We start from the raw sequence: 20,455 nt of genomic DNA on the forward strand, positions 1-20,455 counted from the left end.
CGAAATAGTTCAGGAGGAAAATAGAAAGGTTCTCGAAATAAAACACAACCCTTTCATGTGACAAGTCAGAGCGAACAACCTGGAGCATGCAATAGTCCAATTAATATTAGTCATTGGGAACATTATTGAACGGAAAACTATTTTTCTGACGCTCTCCTCAAAAATAGTTACACTCAAACCCTTCAAGAAATGTTTCTTACTATTTTGTTTTTAACTATGTCAGAGGTTCAGACAGTCTTTTATTCATAATTTCCCTTTATCAATGAATAGAATAATTTATAATACAGCCAGAGAGCTAAAATAAATATTTTTATAGTGTTTAGAAATAAGAAGGTGAATTTTTAAGTTAAAAAATAGAACTATATCCTCTTGCATGACGAAAGTAAAGTAATAATAAAAATGCGTAGGTATTTTACATATTAAAAATGTTTTTTAATAAAAACCTCCCCTTGATCGCGTCAAAGAGCAGTGCGAAAAATATCAAAATAAAATACTTCGATAGGTAACGATTTATTACATTTAATCGAGGTATTGCATGGGGGGTAGATCGGAATAATTATAGTTTAATAAAAACTACTCTTCGTCGTAAGAGGACAGCACAAACAGAGTACAAAACATGATACGTAAATGGATTACGCTTTATTATACTTACTTGAAGTATCGCGAGGGGGGTAGATCCTCAGAATCGTTTTTTAATAAAAGCCACCCTCCGCATCAGGACAGAAGGGCATACAAAAATCTGGTTATTAAAAATATTCGAAACGGAGACACGTCCTCCTCGACAGGAATGGAATTCGTGATATCGAAAGGGAGAAACAAAGGAACTGCGCCTCTTTGCTGATAAAGGGAGGATGAGACCTCGAGGGGTGTGAAGAGTCTTCGGAGGCAGGTGACCGGATCGATTTCTGTGTTCTCTGCATGTCTGCGTGAACGAGTGCAATAGTGACGCAGACGCGTGCCTATGTACGCGGAATCGCGTGCGAGCGAGCGAGTAGAATGGTATAAAGTAGTATGAACGCGAGGGTGTATGAACCGGGGAGGTTGGCCAGGGGGTTGGAGGATGATCCAGAGGAAGGACAAGAACGGGGAGGCCTGAGTGGGTTCGATCGAGAGGGAAAGGGTCGCGAATGGAAATGAAGGGATGCGACAAATGGCGTTGAAAAATCGGGAAAAGTCCGTTCTGAAGTTCCAGCTTTTTGAAACCGTAAATAAAATTGTAAGTCGCTGAGTAAACCACCCTTAGATTCATTTTCATCTGATTAAAAAGGACTGATAAATCCAATGCTAAACATTCAATTTCTTAAAACGATAAAAGAAATAGTTGCTGAATAAACAGAAAAAAGTTGTAAACAGAATTGTGCGTTGTTGAATAAACCACCCTGTGTCTCTTATTTAATTTCTACTTCTTGCAATCGTGTAGTAAGCGATAATAAAATAGCAAAGTGGGGGTAACAACCCCGAAACCAGGGTGCCGGGAGTCAAAGGCGAGAAAAGAGCAAACGTATGGATCTACCCGGTAGAAGGGAAAGAAACGGTTAGAACGAAAACAGAGGAAAACGTGGACGTCGTCGAAGGGTGGATTGAGAGAGGGGTGGTTCAGAGGCAGCGAGAGGGAGACAAAGACAGTGGGCGGGATATACACGGCAAGTCGGGTTGCCTAGGACACCACATGGACACCACGTTCGCCTGCGACGTCACTGAAACGACGCAAAACAAGGGGGTGGAAGAGGGTTGGAAAGAGGGTGAGAGAGAGATAGAGGGAGAGTCGCGCAACCCTCGGGCCAGCGGTCGTCTTAGAAAACAGTGCTCGCGGGGCAAGCCACGTTGAAAGTCGTGCCGTGTAACGCACGCTCGCGACCGTCATCTGAGCCCTTCCACCCTCGCACGAAGGTACGGGAATCGAAAACATCCCTTAAACCCCTCAGGGACGACGTCTGCACATCGTACAATATTTCAAAATTCATTACAGCAAGTTTTTTGTTTTCTAGAATTTGGAAATTGTACGGGAAAATGTCGAAAAGCTTAAACCATCAAGATTATTGTAACGTCTGTAATATAGTGTAACGTGTAAACTGACAATACGTCGTTGTCCCTGAAAGGTTAAAGGGCGAGTGTGACGGCAATTATTAAAATAAACTCGAACATATGTCATTTTGATATCTTTCTTGAGGGAACTGTGGGAATGAGGATTTTGAATTTTTCAACCCCCCGCGCTAGGGTGGCTCTTTAAATGCCACTGTATGCGCAGTGATGAATTCAGAAAAATTGTATAGATATAAATGTGCATATTTTTCGAGGAATTGTTTGAGGACGTGTTTATTACCAATAAATTTTGATCGGCAGAAATTTTATAGACAATTATTCAGTGTCACAAAACTAGTAACACGATGAACAATATTTGTACGTACATTATTAGAACACAAGATTGCATGCATATGAAAAATTGATATTTTATAAAGGATTCGGACGATGTCTAACTGGGAATTGTTGATTTTAGAGTGGAAATTGTACTTTACAATTTCCGAGTGACTGTGTTAGGTGTTGAAGCGAGTAGGTAGCAACTTCTGAAAGATTTATTTTGGGAAGGGTGGTTTCAGCAAGTGGAAGAAATAGGAGTTCGATGGCTTCGGAAGTAGGGTACGCTGAATTTAGAAGTTCCGAACAGTTTGACGTAGTTGAGGGGGGTTGTTTTAGGAGCTGCGTGAAACATAAGCTTAGAACACCCTTCTTCGTTGCATTCAATGTATTCCAGTAACGATTTTAAACCGACGTTCCCTATAATTCTGTTTCTCTACAATGTTATTTCCCGAAATCTTTTAAATAAGGGTTAGTCTTTTCCAATAACTTCACAATTTCGGAAAAATAATTTTACATTTCACAAAAAATTATAATCTAGTTTAATATAGTACTATTAGTATATTTTTCTAAATAGAGGATTGTTAGACTTCAGAAGTTTATGTAACCTTTACTTCAATAATTGGGCACGTGAGCATCCACGTGCGGCTCACTGAGGCGTCTTCAGTAATTATAAAATCATAAATTCGTTCCAGCGTAGCAGCTTTAATGGTAATTCAAAGATCGGCATTTTATCAGCATACTAATCGCGAGCATACCAGGAAAAAGTGCGATCGTCCGCAAATAATGCGGTTTCCGCTCGGTTAGGAAGCCGAGATTCGCGATAATATCTTCCGGTCGATCGAGGAACGTGAACGGGGTGCAGGGTGATCGGTTATGCACGCGTGTCCGTCGTCTGGTGATCTCGTAAATTGATTAACACCACCCTGGTAGGGGTGGGTCGGTTGGTAGCTTGGGTGCTCGTTTCGGTGGTCGGCGAGATAATAAAAAGCAAACAAGATGAATCAACTGGCGTACAAGGCCAATAGGCAGGATAGGGGGTAGCATCGGGGGCTCGAGAGGGCGGCCATCCCCTTTTGTCGCCGGTTCCACGGGCATGACGGAGCTGCAAGGGTCCATGTGATTTGATTATGCTGGTAATACGGTCCGTATGCCACCCTAATTGTTGTGGTCTGCCCCCTCAACGCTCGCGTTGCGATCTTCTCGTAACCATGACGCAGGAATTCGATCCGGCGATGGCGTAACTGTGCCTGGAATTAAGAACAAGCTTATCTGACTGTTCCGTGACGCCGGGTGATTACGTTTGTTGATAATTTGCAATCCGCAGAGGTCTACTAACGGCTGAGGCTTCCTGCACATTTTCCTGATTAGAGGACGTATGATACCCGTTTAAATAAATTCGATTTGTACATCTTCTGCGACATTATGTTCACAATATTTCTAAATAATTATTTATACATTTATTGCCACCTAACATACACACATTTTTAAAAAATTTCTTTGACTGTCTCCCTCTCTTCAATAATTTTAGAATATTCGAAGTAATATTTCTCGTTTTAGATTCGAAGGACAGTTTTTTGAAATTTTTAACAAAACACTTAAAGTGATTCTTTTAAGAACAAAATCAGAAACAAATTTTTCAAAATTGAAAAATAATTTACAAGAAGCACATACTTCGTATATGAACTTTAAGAACATACTAATTATGTATTTGTCACTCGTCCGACATGATGGAACAGGATTCAAATAATCCTGGTAATTCCAACAAGTCCAAATTGTCATTATTAGACTCGATTAGGCTTTTCCCTAAAAAGAGCGTTAATTGCAAGGACCAATCAACTCGATTAGCCTAGACGGCGAGCGCCACATTTTCTGCATACTCGGATTATGACAGCGCCAGAAAAACGTCGCAACCGTAATCGGTATCGCGACCGAAGAAGTGGAACGATTTAATTATTATGTTGCCCTCGGACAAATAAACGGAGCTGATGTCAGAATTATTGTCGGAACCGTGACGACGGGCACCGACGATTAGAAGATTCGATGGCGATTGCTGTCGAGCAGCGTCGGAGCAATCGTCACGATTATTGACGATCGAGATAACAGTCGGTGTTCCGAAGGTCTTTCGCAAACTGCATCACGATCGATCTTTAGCCTGTGACTATTTGAGGAGCCTATTGCTGTGAGTCAAAAGCTGTATCTTAGTCAGTTCAGAACTGCAGGAAAAAGTAAAGAAGGTACTTGAATCATGCCCCTAGAAATGGATCTCAGAATCAGTCTGTATCTTCCTTCAAAATTACTAAAAATGGTCGAATTAATTAGCCAATTGTTAAGAGGCACTTCCAAAAATGTTTTAAAAAATATGAGGTTCTAATCATCATCACACAACTAGGTCCACCGTTTCCTTTTTGGACAAAGAAGAATAAAAATCCATCAAACTTCTAAAATTAATTTAAACTTGAGACCTGCTAAAATTAATTTTGAAATTAAACTATTACAAGAGTTTATGCCTCTAAATTACGTTAGTACTCTTGTGTACATTTTTCGATCCACATCCAATTAAAACAAAATAAAAATTTTGAACCAATCGACTATATCTCGATCTGCACGCGGTCTTGATCGACGGAGGAAAATCGGCGCTCCCGGAATGCACCGCGTGATTTCCATCTCGTTCAACAGTTATCGTTTGCATCTTTGATCGCGGGGCCGCGGCCCTAACTTGTATTTTTATCGTTGCGGAACGATATCGAGCGGCGTCGAGCATAATTCCAGACGAATCGATAGCGAGAGAGAGAGAAAGAGAGAGAGGAGTGGGCTCGCAGTGCTCGTTCGGGACGAAACTGTTGCCCCCGGTTGTATCGAGCGGTTAGGCCCTCTTCTAACTAGAAAACTAGACGGTGTGCACTGTGAGCACACCTTAAGGCTACTTCGCAACGGAACGGTGCCACTACCGCATTACATACTAGCTATCTACGGTGCCGCAGCCGGTTTCGCCGGGCTATTACTTACCAATACTGTTATTGCTGCGTCACCGGCAAGGACTCTCGCCCCGCAGTTTCATGATTTACCGTCCTAACGAGCAATAACCGAGGAATCTAGCTCGCTGATAATTCGGGACGCGCCGTGGAATTCGCCTGTCGCTTTCTAATACCGATCTCGATTCGAAAAATCTGGTTTTACCGTAATATCTCTTGTCCTCTACAATTGAAAATTCTGAAAAAAATCAGGCATATTTTAGCTATTACAATGCACATCTATGAATTTTTTCAGAATTTTTAGCTCCGAAACCGAATTTTAAAAAGTAACGGAAATCTTGAAATGCCGATTTATCATCTCGTTGTGGTTCTCGACATACAATGTTTTCAGATTTTTCAGAGTGGGGATACATAGTTGAAAAAATTACCAGTTTTGATTTCTTCTGTTCCTCCACTTTGAAAAATCTGAAAAAATTATATGTCAACAACCACATCGAGATGGTAAAACTGCAAAAATATGAACTTAGTATTTCACAAGTTCTGCAAGAAATAGGCGTTTCAAAATGTTATTCATTTTTCAAAATTCGGTATCGAAGCTAAAAATTCTAAAATGTATCTGGTATTTCTCTAAAATTTACCCCCAAAAAATCCCCAAAACACATCCATCACCAATCTAAAAAAAAAAAAACATTCTTAAACCCACCGTACAATTAAAGCGTGCTGAAGAAATCGCGCAGCAGAAATGCGCGACTAATCAGTGCACGCGCATGCAGGCAAGCTCCCATAATCGTTAGCGTATAGCGAACGATTTAATTGATCCGCGGGCTGCGTGTCTCGGTAATAGTCCGGGAGGGGAGGGAGATTGAGAGAAAGAGAGAGAGAGGGAGACGAAAAGAAAAAGTGTTCCGGCGAACACGGCGAGCAGATAAGCGAAGTAGTCTCGGTGTGTTCGTCGGTAGACAAGATACCGCTTCGATTTCGATCTGCGGGGAGTACGGGTTGCAGAATTAATTAGACAACGCACGAGTCACTTTCTCGGGCCGGGCCGGCCCGACTCGGCCCGCGTCGGCCCGCGTGCGCTCCACCGTGGCAGTGATCCGACAAGGAGGCATAAAACAGCCGGAGTCCTTGCCGCAGCCTTGCGTTTTCTCCTTGAGCCACGGGATTCTATTTAAATACGCGGCATACTACTCGAGCGAGAGCTATACTGACCGCGCGGTGGGAGCCGTAGAACTCATTCTCTTTCTCTCTCGCTCGTTCTTTCTCGTTTGATTCGCATTTCTGCGTTCTTTCGCGCGTTCCTCGACCGACCCACGGACCACTTTTGTTCCTGGTTTGTGCTGGTTGTGTCTAGTCCACCGCACTCGTTCCGAGAGCGGTTCCTTCCGTGATTATGTTCGTGACTGGACACGATTTAGATCACGATAAGGGGATCCATTAAACGGACTCGAAGGTCGGGTCCAATTAAGGGGATAGGCCAGCCGGAAATGGGGAAGAGCACCGCGTTTTTCCGTTTTTATGGATCATACACTTCTGCGAGAGTTCAGTGGCGTCGATGGCAGTCAGCGTTAGCTCCGAGATACAATCGATAGTGTCCGTGGTTATAGACAGTCGACAATGTTCGTTTTTCCTGACGGCGAATTGAATCAAGAAGTATGGCGAAGAGGATGTTTTGAGAATACTTTTTTAGCTGGAAAGTAAACGGTGGATGTTTAATAAAAATTATTCATTTATGGCGATGCTTAGGACCATTTACAGCTTCCTTTATCAACTTTTTAATACGTATCTTTGAAAGCACTTCTCATAGTCTTTCTTTTGTTTCTAATGTGACAGCTATCCTTTTAATGTAATCACCAGAAATTGTCTAATTAAATGATGATTGAAATTGTACAGGCAGATAGCAAATTATTATGGAATATTTATTGATTACTATTTTTAAATATAATATAAAAAAAAAATTGTGGAATATTTTTAAAAATTATTTATTATCGATTTCATAGTTTTACAGGTTCGTAGGATTGCAATATAGTAGTCTCGATGAAGGAAATGCTTTAATTTTTGCAAATATTTTGGGAAGATGGTTTTAGATAAGTAATTGTTGATCCCATACCGAAACAGTTGGTTCCCCTTAAAAGTTACTCTCCTTTGAATGGGAAGTTCATGGCTGCTCGCTCGACCTCTGACCTTCCCGTGAGTCAACCTGACCTTAAGCAAAGTTCATAGCGAGAAACAGTCCCGTTGTGGTATAGTGCAGGCCACCCTAGACAGCATACTGGAGTCTGTTCGATTCACCTTAGATTCGATATGTTAGAAAATGTAGACAAGAAAATATGTTGCCTTCAAACATACCATTTTCTGCCAATTTTCAAATTATCTGACATTTCACATTAGACAACCCATGCTAACAATCATGCCAAAAAGTCTCTTTTCAAACATTTTCAAATATTTTACAATATCCAGTTTCAAGACACTGAAAATTCTACAAGATCTTTTTTTTTAAACGGTAGACATCTTCCACACTTTTTCAAAGATTTTACTAACCCGCGTTTCAGGAAATCAAAAATGATAAAAAATGAACATTTCTCCAAAAATTCTATAAAATCGTGTTGTAAATTCTGAACAGATGAACATTTTCAAACATTCAACTTTACCCATTTTCAAATACCTAACAATTCAATGGAAGCCCATAATCCTCAATTCATCAGACGCTATATGTACTACCGTACCGTTTGTTGCCAGCGAGGAACAGTTTCTCACGTTGGTATGAAGATTAACCGTGTCTTGGGTGACTCAGTTGTTGAACAACAATCGGGCTAGGTTTACAAGAGCCGGCGCTGTTAATGCACCAGAAAGTTAGGACAAAGAGTCTCGCGATTCCGGCTCGCCTTGGCGTGTCGCCCGGGAAGTAAGTTCCTGTTCCCTCTTCAAGGTCCTTCGGCCGACGTCTTCTCGAGGAGGAAGAAGAAGAAGAAGAATAAGAAGAAGTCAACGTGCTCTCTCGCAGTTGTCCCTCGTGTTTTTCCGTCGCGACCCGGTGTTATTCCACCGCGATTTGAATTATTCCTGACCCGATGCGCTCTCATGGTCGATGGAGAGCTCGGAAGATCGAGTGCTCTCTCGTTTCTTCAGGGTGAACGGAAAAAGCGAGCAAAACAACGATATCGAAAGTTTCACACTCCACCTTTTACCTCAAGTACCCTATTGCACTCTCACATTTTTTTGCAATTTTATTACCGACAATTACCCGAGTGTTTTACTCAACATGTATTTCTAAAGACAGTTCCTTCACTGGTACTAATTTTAAACAATTTATTTTTAGTAATTAATTATATTGGAGATAGCTGAATATGTATTTATAAAAATATACTCTTTGCATTTATAAAAATACATTATGCTTTGTATTTATTATATAAAAATACATTATACTTTGTATTTATAAAAATACATTATACTTTGTATTTATAAAAATACATTATACTTTGTGTTTATGAAATAATTTCTAAAAGAATATTGTTCCTTCCATTTTATTATTTATAGACAGGTGCATATTGCATACGCGGAAGCACTGTTAATATTTTTATCGTTAGTATCATTAATTATTATCGTTTAGTGTCAGGAAACTGCTGTTGCTGTTAGTCAAACATGCGATTACTTGTTAAAACACCGATTTCACGAACGAACATTTTTAGTGAACAATTAGTGAAATGTAACTGAACAACTCGATGAAATGTTGCTCAATTGTAGCGTTTACGAAAAACATTTGCACGTTTTATACACGTTGTTCGAGGAACATTTGGATCGCAATATTTTTTAGCCTGAAGTATCTAGAATTTATGGTATTGTTGCGGTGTGCTGGTCCGGCCCAGCGTGTCTGTCTATTACTCACCGTTTCTACTTGTCCCGAACGTTGAAGTGTTATGGCGTTATCTGTTTTTCGTCGATCTCGCTTTCTAATAATCGGCCCGCGACAAGTTATTGCCGAGGATAAATCGCGCCGTATCACTGTTAATATCTGCAGCCTCTGACAACCAGAAATAATGACTAATATGCACGTTAGTCAATTTATTATTCAATCTCGCGAATGCCTAATGCGTTTTCTAATGGAGCTCTTGCAATTAGCGGGGGTGTGGTTATTTATTTGCCAACAGTATACAATCTAATTAGCGAGGAAACAAACTAGGAATTTATACAAATGTTCTATGTACGGTCTGATTTATATCCTTACCATTTACATTTTATTTTTATTATGATTCTATATTATTTATTATTACGATTCGGTACTGTTAATGTTTTGACGACAATTTAGAGACATTAAAAATAAAATAAGGAGGGGATATTCGTTTTTCTTAGAAAGTGCAGTTCTCATTTTCTTACATCAAACACTAACTCTGTACATATTTGAAAAGTACTTTTAATTGAAACGTTACAAAATCATACGATCTACATATTTAAATCCAGGAACTGCATATAATTGAAATTTAATGTTCTTGTAAGCCATTTAAAACATTCTAAGTTACCTTTCGACGTATATTAAACACCTTGCTGAATTATGATAATGAATTCTAGAATAGAACAGGAAGTTGAAGAAAAAGCGCGGTAAAAGAATTGCTCTCGGAGTTGACGGAAGTGAAGCACGTGTCAATCGCCATACACGCACGTCCTGTCAGACAGTATTGTGCCGGTCCAGGGTTAATCCGTCGAATAAGGTGATTGGCGAGCGAGGACCTCTGCGAGAGACTTTTAATCCTTAATGGCCCGTCGTCATTCAAAGTTATCACTCTGTTGACGCGACCTTCAATCCTCCGCTTCCCGGTTCGTGATTCAGGCTCACCGGGAAGCAACGAGGCTCGATCATTATTCGTAGAACCTCCCGTCGATCCGCGATCTAGATCCTCGACATACCGCATAATGCATTTGATCTCGCCATTCATTTGCTAAAGTACTCGATCTCTTACCTTTCTTTTCACTGAACGTAAATACATGGCTTTCTAGATAACTCAAAAGGAATATGTATATGTATATTTATTTATAAATTATTCGAGAACGATAAAATTTAAAGACATGCAGGGAAAAATTAATTCTTGCTTCTCTGACGAACCTGTTTAATATTTTCTATCTTGTTTATCTTGTTACCTGAACTCTCCATTCTTTTTCAAATGGAGAATAATATGTTAAAATATGTATTTTGATCACAGGCGTTTTTATGTATGCTTGCTCGTTCTTAATTAAGCTAATTTTCATTGAACATATAGATGCAGCGAAATGTTTTCTTTGATGCCCTGACGAACCTATTTAATATTTTCTACCTTATTTATCTAGTTACCTGAATTGTCCATTCTTTTTTAAATGGAAAATAATATTTTAAAATTTATATCTTGATCCCAGGCGTTTTTATGCTTACTCGTCCTTAATAATGCGATTTTCACTGCAGCAATAATTTAATTCTGAATCATTTTAACTATGCACGAAGATTGCCATGAATAAATAAAGATTATTATAAACTAGCTTTTTTCTTAACAAGGATTTCCTTTCGTTTCCAGATCACCTCGCGATTTCGTGATCCCTCCTCCTCCGGGCTCGGTCATGGGAAGCATCTGCCGTGCAGATACCGAACGATGACCGAAGACACCGGCTGAAAGCGTCGAGGAGGACTGTGACCATGCCTCGAGGACGTCCGGTCTCGACCTCCTGGTAGGATATACACGATTTTTACGCGGCCGAGATTAAGGGACTCGCTCAAGGACCTCCAGTGATCCGTGATTCATCGTGATTAGATCAACGCCACTTCGGCCATTGCCTCCACACAATTCTAACCGAGCTATCCCAATTTTCGAACCTGTTCCTTGGAATTTCTACAGTCAATACCCTCCACGAACCTACATTCTTTCTTCTCGTAGTATCTTAGATACTATTTTCAAGATGGTGGCCTTGGGGGATTTGAATTCGAAATGAGTTTAGAATTGATGGAGGCAGCCCCACGAATTAATTTGTGCACCTAATACGAAATGCGAAGAAACTGGTTTATCTGAACTTGATTATTTCCTGAACTATTTGTTACACTTCGAAAAATTCTTTTTTCTATTTTTTATATTTCAATTCACTTTTAATGTTTAATATTATTGTTAAAACTTTTGTATTTTAATTTACATTTTACTGTAAATTGTAATGCACATTTTAATGGTGCATCTGAAGGCACGAAAAATATTTTATATGTTAGTATTATACAATCATGAAGAACAGTATTGGCACAGCTAGCTTTTACTTATAGTTACAGTTGTAAACAAATTACACTATCATTCCCATACAAAATATAATGTTTAAAAAATAGTTAACCCAACATTATTCTTCACATCTATATGCAACAGTCCAATTTAAACACAAACTATACCAACAAGTTCAGTCATCACTAGACAGCGGATCTTTATGCAAAATAAAAATGTTCCACCTGAATTGCAACAGATCGGACCGACATAGAAATTTATTTTTTCTCTTAATATATTCAATGGGTTGAAAATAATATAGCAGTATTTTTAAATTCGTCTAATGTTTTTAATGTTTGAAATTAAACCTACTCATTTTCGTTATAAATGCATAAAAACCGCTGTCTAGTCATCACTGTAGTCCCTATACAATTTAAACTCAGCTGCAACATTTATTAAAAAGATATGCACAACCATAATCGTCCAAAAATCCAGTCAACCAACTTATAAAATAAACAAAAACAGAAGTTAGAGAAATCGCGATCTTGCTATGCAGGCATCGAGATCACCATGTACTTCCTCCAAAAATGGCGGTGCTTCGCACATACTTCGAGTATACTGACGATGTTCACCTTTTGCAGATGCTCAATCAGCAGACTCGAGACCAACCGGGCCTGATCACAGAGACGCGTCGTCCAGTCCCATCGGATAACACTGTCGGGAAGAGAGAGAAGGTCCGCCGTGATTTAACGAGGAGGTATGCCAGCGCGACCTCCGTTCTCGACTTCCCGGTACGTGAGTCAGGATCGCAGGAATCGGCAACAGCGACAGCAGCAGCAGCCGCCGCCATTGCGAGGATGAGTGCAAAGATATCCCTGGCTGGGCCGAACGCGGCGCAGTCAGCGGTGAACCATCGTGGTAAAGCATCGTCGGGGCTGTTGCTCGCCGGGAAGTCTGTCAAGAGACCGTCGTCGATGAGTAAGTCCCCGGAGAATATCGTGGAGCACCACGTGGAGATAGAGCTGTCAGTGTGGACGTGTGTCGTTAGGCCGCGGCCTGTTTCCCTTTGATTCCACGTGCGAGGCGCCACGTGCCACAGGACTATGGACGTGTTCATGATCTAGTTTAGAAGATGATATGGGTCAATTTGTGGACGTAATTTCGGCAGTTAGGTTGATCGTTAAGTTGTTAGACAGCGATTTTGTGGGTAGTTTGTGGGAGATTGTTGTAGATTTGACGTCGTTTCTCACAGTTACAATGTAATTATTAAGAAATTTATTTTGTAAACGTGTCAAATTTTCAACTTCAGACAGGAATTAGTTAGATGATCACATTGTTTAACAGGGATTTTGTGGGAGATTGTTGTAGATGTGAAGTCGTGTCTCACAGATACCATCTAATTATTAAGAAATTTATTTTGTAAATGTGTCAAATTTTCAACTTCAGACAGGAATTAGACGATCACATTGTTTAACAGGGATGTTGTGGGAGTTTGTTGTAGATTTGAATTCGTGTCTCACATCATTTACTTAAATTTTTAAGGAATTTGCAAACGTGTGAAATTTTCAACTTAGATAGGTAGAAGATTCTTGTATATTTCTCTCTTTCAGTTTTTAAGAAATACGATTTTATAGAAATACACAATTTTCTGGTTCAACTATGAAAGCTATGAGAATAATTGTTATACAGAACGATTGTATACTCTCCCGGATACAATAGTGTATTTTTTCTGTTTTAGAACATTATGTATTTTTTATTAGAGTATTTCTTGTGAAATGTACACATTTGAAAAATTTATTAATTATTCACTTTTAGATCTTTCTCTCGAAGACTGTCAATTTTTATCTGTAATCTATAATCTTTCTTGGATATTTTGCAATTAATCTGATAGTGATGAAAATGTTGAAACTGGAGAAAATGTATCAAAATGCAGTTCCATAAAAAATGATGTTTATGTCAAATTTTTATTCAATGTCAAATAATTGCACACTTATAAAAGATGTTCTGTTAGGGGTAGTATTATTAAGTAACTAAGAGCGTTCAGACTAATTTTCTAATCACAAAATTCCCACTATTTGGACTCTAATCTCTATCCAAAACACTCCAAATTACCTTAAAAACGATTAACAATCTCCCATAATGACATTTTCTATAATTTTCCACTGTTTCTCTCTAAATGGAGCAACCAGCACCAGCGTTGAATAGTACAGCGATGAATAATCAATTGATGCAATCCGCACGTCCATTGTTCCCCAGCGAGTAGAAATTTGTTTCCTCTGTCACGCTAAAAGTATTTCACGGTCTCTCTGTTCATTGTTCAGTTCGAGGATTCGCGGACGATTTTTGCTGGTAATGCAACCTCGATGACGATCCAATTTTTCGCCAGCTTCGAGGTTGTTCGTCGGCCGAAAATACTGTGCAAGTAAAACCACCGTTCCGAGCATTTTCGTTTCGCGGAACGAAGTTTTGCTTTGTCATCGCATAAACGCGGCCGCTGACTTCGCGACGGAAGTTGTTTCTGTTGGCCCATCGCGTTCTTTCCTGGTGATGCACCCGATGACAGTTGCCAAAATTATCATCCATTTACGAGCCATTGTTGCATTCCCGGTTCACTCCTTCCTCGGTTGACAATTTTCTTTAAAGATTTCATGAACCATTTTTCTGAAACGTCAAATATATTCTTCTCTTTTCTTGTATTTTATGATTGTTCATGTTTCTGCCTGGAAACAATGGATTTGCTAATACTTCATTTACTGGAGGACTATTGTTGTGGTCAAAGCATATAATATTGCATTAAAAAGAATATTCTGATGGTAAACCTCTTCGATTTAATTTTCCTAATGTTTTATAATTGTTCAAGATGTATATTTTATTCATAATATAAAAATTAAAAAGTGATCATCATTGCCATAACTGGTTACACTGTGTTTATCATTATGCTTTAGAACATGAACAATTCGGGCCTTAATTTTCCAATAAAAATAATATAAATTGCAACTAATATAGCAAAGAGTAACGAGCCCCAAAAATCGATAAATTTTTCAAAAACATCATTCAACCCTGTCAAAAAATGTAAGGGTGTCAATCATCCTAATGTAAACGTCCCCTCGAATGATTCTATCCATGGCTGCCATAAAATCGTCATCTTAAAATCCTCAACCATAAGTAGCAAGAACGTCAGGTCAGTTCGTTAACAAATGAGTCATCAAAGTTTGTCCAGATGTCCTCCGTGTTTAGATGGTAGATTATCGAGCATAATAAATGGTAGCGATGTTTTTGATCAAGAGAGTCAGCTGACGCGATAAATTTTGAAATCCGCCGATCGGCGGTTCCGCGACTAATGACAGTCGATTCGCCGCGGCCTAATGACACACCATACACGTGGCGAGATTACATGCGTGAACGGAGGATGCGTTCATTAGCCGTAGAGGTGACTGGCACCGAGGAGAGACCCGTCAAACGAGCCGCCGTCCCAGAAGTGGAAGCATCGTCGAACACGTCGAGACCTAACAGCCCGTTGAACAGAGACACCACTATGCCAGCCTTGACGCGCGTTTGTACTACTGCCACTCTGCCGAGGATCAAGAGATTCAAATTCGCACCCGTTGGTGAGTCCTCGTCCATCATTCTTCTATACATCACTCTTGTAATAATTCTTGTATACCGCTTCGATCATAATTCGATTCGCATCCTGTTCTTAGAAAGAGGAGACCTTAATGAACATTAGAAACTGTGTTTTTGCATCGAAGTCTTCAATTCATGGAATAATGCAATTGTTATTCTTCATCACTCCAGATTTTTTAATTTGTTTTAGTTAAGCACTCGGCAATATATAAAAATATACTTCAACAATTTAACCGTTGATAAATACATGGAAATTGCAGTCAGGGAAAATTATTACCTGGTTAATAATAGTAATGGTTATTAATAGTAAAAAATTAGCACAAATAAAAAATTCTGCAAGCTGTAAAACAAATAAGGTGAATTTTTATCGGAAAAGTAGTTGAGGGTTGAATCACTGTCATAATAGTTGTCCTCTCCACTCCATTCTCGTAGCACGTAATTGACAGGAGTGGGGTGGACAACTATTATGACTGTCAGTGGATTCATAATTTCTTCTTTCGCAAAATACGTCATGATATCGTCGTAATAAGTTTTGGTCACTATTTTCTTAAAGAAAAAGAATGAGTTAAGAAATTCTCATGATATTTTCCACGCATACTTTTTTATCTACTAATATTCAAGTCAAAGGGATGAAAACCACCCCTGAAGATTCATAGACGTATATTTCATGAACTATTACAGATAGAAGAGAAGTATAAACTAACAAAAGTTGTATTTTCGAACGAAGATGCCAACTATGCAAATAGATTTGCACGATATCTCTTCGTTTAAAAAATACAATAAAAATAAACATAACTTTATGAACATATTGCTCACACAAACAATTATTACTCATCATTAGCTGACGAAACAATTGCGCAAAAATTTTCAAATAATTCCGCATGGAAGAGTACACTCGGAATAAAGTATACAATTTTTTCCAACGACATGCAAGGTATAGTTTTTAAGAAAATCGAAGTTCAAGACCGTAGACGCTAGGCGCCGCGCCGCCGTCTTCGGAGCATCGATTTTCCAAGGGCCGTCGCCTCTTACGGGAAAGCTTGATTGCAGATGTTCTTCGTGCTTTTTCGCGTGCTATGACTCACCGTTGTTTATTTGTAATATCGATTACGCGACGATCGACGACAGACGGGAAACGTCACGCGATGGTCTCGTAATAAACATGACCTCCGCTGGATCGGAGACGTGTGACGTTGCGCCAAATTGCACTCGTGAATCATAACAATCCAATAACGACGCACAGGTGCTAGTCATAGATTACACTGGGTGTCGCAATCGTCTGCTAATCAGTTTTATCGGTACTATTCGAGGAAGCGGCGAATCATCGGACGATTACTTCAGATTCGACGCCGCCGCGCCGTCGTTGTTGTGTTCGTATCCGGATTTGTAAATTGTTTTGGACTAGAAGTTCGATCGATGTCTTATCGATGTCGCGAGATCTTCAGGTTCGTGTCATGCTCGAGCAGTGTCGCCAGATCAAGACTCTTCTCTCCGCTCTACCCTTCCCCTTCTACGACCACACTCCCCCACGACCCGGTCACGTGACGCGCTCCGTCTTTGTCGCGCATGTGTCGCAATGTCACGTGACTAATCCAGTACCGGCAGAGAAAGGGTAACTTTCTCCCCTGAATTCGAGTCTATTCCCCTGATCTGGCGACGCCGCACGGAAGACGGGGATTATTTACGTCCTCCACGAATTTACACACCCCGCTATCAGATTAGAGGAAAATGAACGACCGCCTCTTATCGTGTCAAGGCTACTACGATTGCAGAGACGGTAACTTTCTATTGTTCTCGTAAACCGATCGCTGGCGCGGGTGGGGATGAATACGTTCTTGCTCGACTATTTTATGCATACATTTCTGACCTTATTGAGTGTTTAAACTCGGCTGACATGTCACCCCCATCTGGTGACGGAATTATTTATTCAAGTTTTTTTTATCCAAGACATCTGACTTCAATATTATTCAAATATGTTATATTATTCGGGAAAATTGTCAGTTTATTGTTGGGCAAAATTCAGAAAATATAATGAGATTTCAAAGAAAATTGTACCAAACACTTTCTCACTTGTACAAATCCGTATCTTTTTAGTTACTTTCACTCGTCTTTGGATTTGCAAATTTATTACTACATACTTCCTGCACGTTACCTTTTCTTTTTGTGAATTAATTAACATGCTGGCTATATCAGTGGCCATAAAAGTTGCATAAAATCAGAACAAGTTTTCTAATAATAGAAAAATAGCGAAGACAGTATTTCTTATACCTTGTAGATCGTAGCAAATTGTTTACGTAAATACTAAACATTTTTTGGATAATAAAAAGAATAGTATTAGCCTTCAAATTCAAATTTTGGCTCAACTAAAAACTAGATCTCCGTTACAAATAAAATTTAAAATTAATTGATTACTAGAATTCCTCTCAAATAAAATTATAAAAATTCGTCGATTGCTGAGAAAGCCGACTTTTCAGCCAACTTGTGATCCCTAGGCTTTCGATCGGATTTCCTCAAGGTAATTTTCGATCGATCGATCGATCGATCAGTCGGCGTACAGTGTTCGCAGCGAAACGGCAGGACGCGTTTCGACTGCGTAATTACCGCGGAAACGGTACAGCGGCGGTCTGGTCGACGACATAAATATAAATACCGTCGTTCTCGATCGCAGTTGGGTAAGTAAGTCAGCATGATCGGCGATCGGATCGTAATCGGCCGGTGGAGTCGGCGCGGGAACCACTTTCTATCGAGCACACGCGAGAACATTCCTCTCGTCCCTCGATGACTCTCGCTTTCCACGGAAAAGAACCGTGTCCCCATGATCGACGAGAAAAACGATTCGAATTACGTCGATCTCGATTCGAACGCGCCGCACGGATCTGCTTCCTGGCAAGCTCATGTCCGTTCGACGTGTCATGATGTGAAGCAATCATCATCGGACCACGAGGAATCGCGTGCAATGAGGATTTCGATTGCTGCAATATCCCGCAACCGCTCGGATTCACCGGAATTCTGATGCGGAAAATGGCGGAAATTTTCGTGGACCCAACTTTCCGAAGCTTCTTGCGTCGATCTACGCACATACCTCGCATAGAACGATTAGGCTAATAGTTTGCACTTTGATACTATATTGTTGACGATCGGTGACGTGAGTCCTCTGCTGACTGACGATTACTCATCTCGATTACTGCTGTGTTCTCGAAAGTAATCGCTCGAAAGTAACGTTAGGGAAGTTTGAGAAATTATTTTCGGCTGTTGTGGATCTAGAAGATTTACGACAATCATTTTTAATTGGATTTGATTCATTGTTTTTCCTGTTGCGACAGTTTTCATGACGCAGCAATTTCGCGAACGTAATTGCCAAACGAACTATAACGCTTTGAAATCAACTCTCGTTTAGTCTGGAAAACTATATTTTGCATTAATTGATGGTTGATGATGATACTTGAAGATCATGCAAATTTTTTTAAATGAAAGTGGAATGAATTTCAAAATATCGAGGAAATATAAAAATTTCAAACTATTTTGGACTCCCAATTCATCTTTTTTCATATCTATTTAGTCATCTGTTTTATTGTGTCTTTTTTTCATCTGCTTCGTCATCTTTTGGCCAATGTGTATACAACTAAAAAATTTTGAAAAGCCCTTAAACGATGGGAGAATATTTGAATCGTAAATAATTCCTCAATTCTTTCGAAAGAGAAGGTATTAAATTAATTTCTACACGCAACAATTGAACTCCCCGCGTAAAAATGTTGTGTCAACTTTCGGCTTGTTTCGCGCGTCGCGATAGAATTTGCAGAAACAGCTCGTAAAGATCCCCGAGGGCACGTACCCGACAAGAAACAGGGCCGATTCGTCGTCGTGATTACTTTTTCCAACCGCGACGAATAAACGCTGTTTATCTGTAGCCCAGATGACGTCAGCTTGATACGACAAAGACGTGTGTTTACACGCAAGCGCGGCTGTGTACCGTGCGTTATCAATATAGCAGCAAGTGTTACGAGCTACCATAAGCCTTGAAGCATCTCCGAGGCTGTGTAAATCGCGATCGTTTGCCGTGCGCGGGCAAATAAGAGCTCCGGGACCGCGCAAAATTGAGAAAATGCTTCGCGGAATGACTCGTTTCTGCAGCATCGGTGTAGAACAACAAAGAACCGGGGACGACCGTGGAAAATTGACTCGAAACGCTGTTTAAACAGCGAATCGTCGTGGTTCGTTTATTGTCAGTGATGTATCGCTGGCTTTTTACCGGATCGGTTTCTTACCGTCATTTTTCTAGCGAACTATAAGCGACTCTCTCGGTAAAACGTTTCGCCGAAGTCTGTTCCCCTCTGACTAATTAGTTCGTCATCTTCGGAGCATTTTAATTCCTGTTTTCCTAATTTTGATTTATTCTTTTCATCATGCGATTTTCATTCTACTTGATTGTAGGTTTTTATACGAAAATGAATTTTAATTATAACATTAATTGCAAATATAAATACAAAGTGTCCCAGAAATATTGTATTTAAAAATCCAGTATTCATTTGTCGATTGGACAGCAACGTTTTTGAAACAATGCAGCAATGCTCTCGCCTCATTTATCTTCAACCCTCAACGAATGAGTCACATTCATTAATTCAGTTATTTATTTGCTTACGTAGAATGTAACATGCGATTGCACATGCATGATGTGTAATGTATGATGCGGAGAAAGTACACAATCAATTTTACAATGCCGCTGGTATAATCAGAGTCATTCTCCGAACAACGTGTACTTATATTTTTAGTTAGTTGAGTCACTCGAGCCCATATGTATTTGTAACTTTATTTTTGCTGATATCAGAGGAGGTTACAACCCGAAAGCAGACTGAAAATAATTACAGATCTCCAATCAATTCCGAACTCTCGACGCTCTTATCTGTTCCGTTTTATGGCCTCTCGTTGGTTTAACTATAGATGTACTTGGATATGGTTGCTTTATCCCTTTGACGTGGAGGATTTTTCGAACAATTAGATTCATTTTTCTAAAATAACCTGGATCTTAAATGCAACTCTGAAATATTGGGAAAAGGGCAAGACACTTTATTATTTAAATCACGCATTTGTTTTGCGACTTCAGGAAAAGATATATGGACTCGAAGGCGACAATATGGCAGACATTGATGTGACACTATTTATTATCCAAATACTCATTGTCTCCTTGGTTAATTCGGTTAACAAAGGTTCAAATTTATTTTCATTTTATTCGATAAATAATGGACATTTGGAGGGTGCCGAGCTACTTACTGATCTATTAGTGTTAAAGTCTCGTTGAATTCT

General features: G+C 39.6%; 1 protein-coding gene across 3 annotated transcripts in view; it reads left to right on the forward strand.

Moving 5' to 3' along the window:
* Positions 1-1,738: 1,738 nt before the first annotated feature.
* The window catches only part of LOC143210931 (uncharacterized), a 101,823-nt gene continuing 83,106 nt past the window's right edge, over positions 1,739-20,455 (forward strand). For 2 of the 3 annotated variants that reach the window (XM_076428239.1, XM_076428241.1), the window contains exons 1-4: positions 1,739-1,890; positions 10,871-11,021; positions 12,172-12,508; positions 14,953-15,138. In XM_076428239.1, the coding sequence (XP_076284354.1) occupies positions 12,172-12,508; positions 14,953-15,138 (523 nt within the window). In that variant the 5' untranslated portion in view covers positions 1,739-1,890; positions 10,871-11,021. Of the gene's footprint in view, positions 1,891-9,918; positions 10,037-10,870; positions 11,022-12,171; positions 12,509-14,952; positions 15,139-20,455 lie in introns of those variants that run through there. The other variant, XM_076428240.1, reaches the window with a different exon arrangement.

This window comes from Lasioglossum baleicum, chromosome 7, assembly GCF_051020765.1.
Source record: "Lasioglossum baleicum chromosome 7, iyLasBale1, whole genome shotgun sequence".
Classification (NCBI taxonomy): domain Eukaryota; kingdom Metazoa; phylum Arthropoda; class Insecta; order Hymenoptera; family Halictidae; genus Lasioglossum; species Lasioglossum baleicum.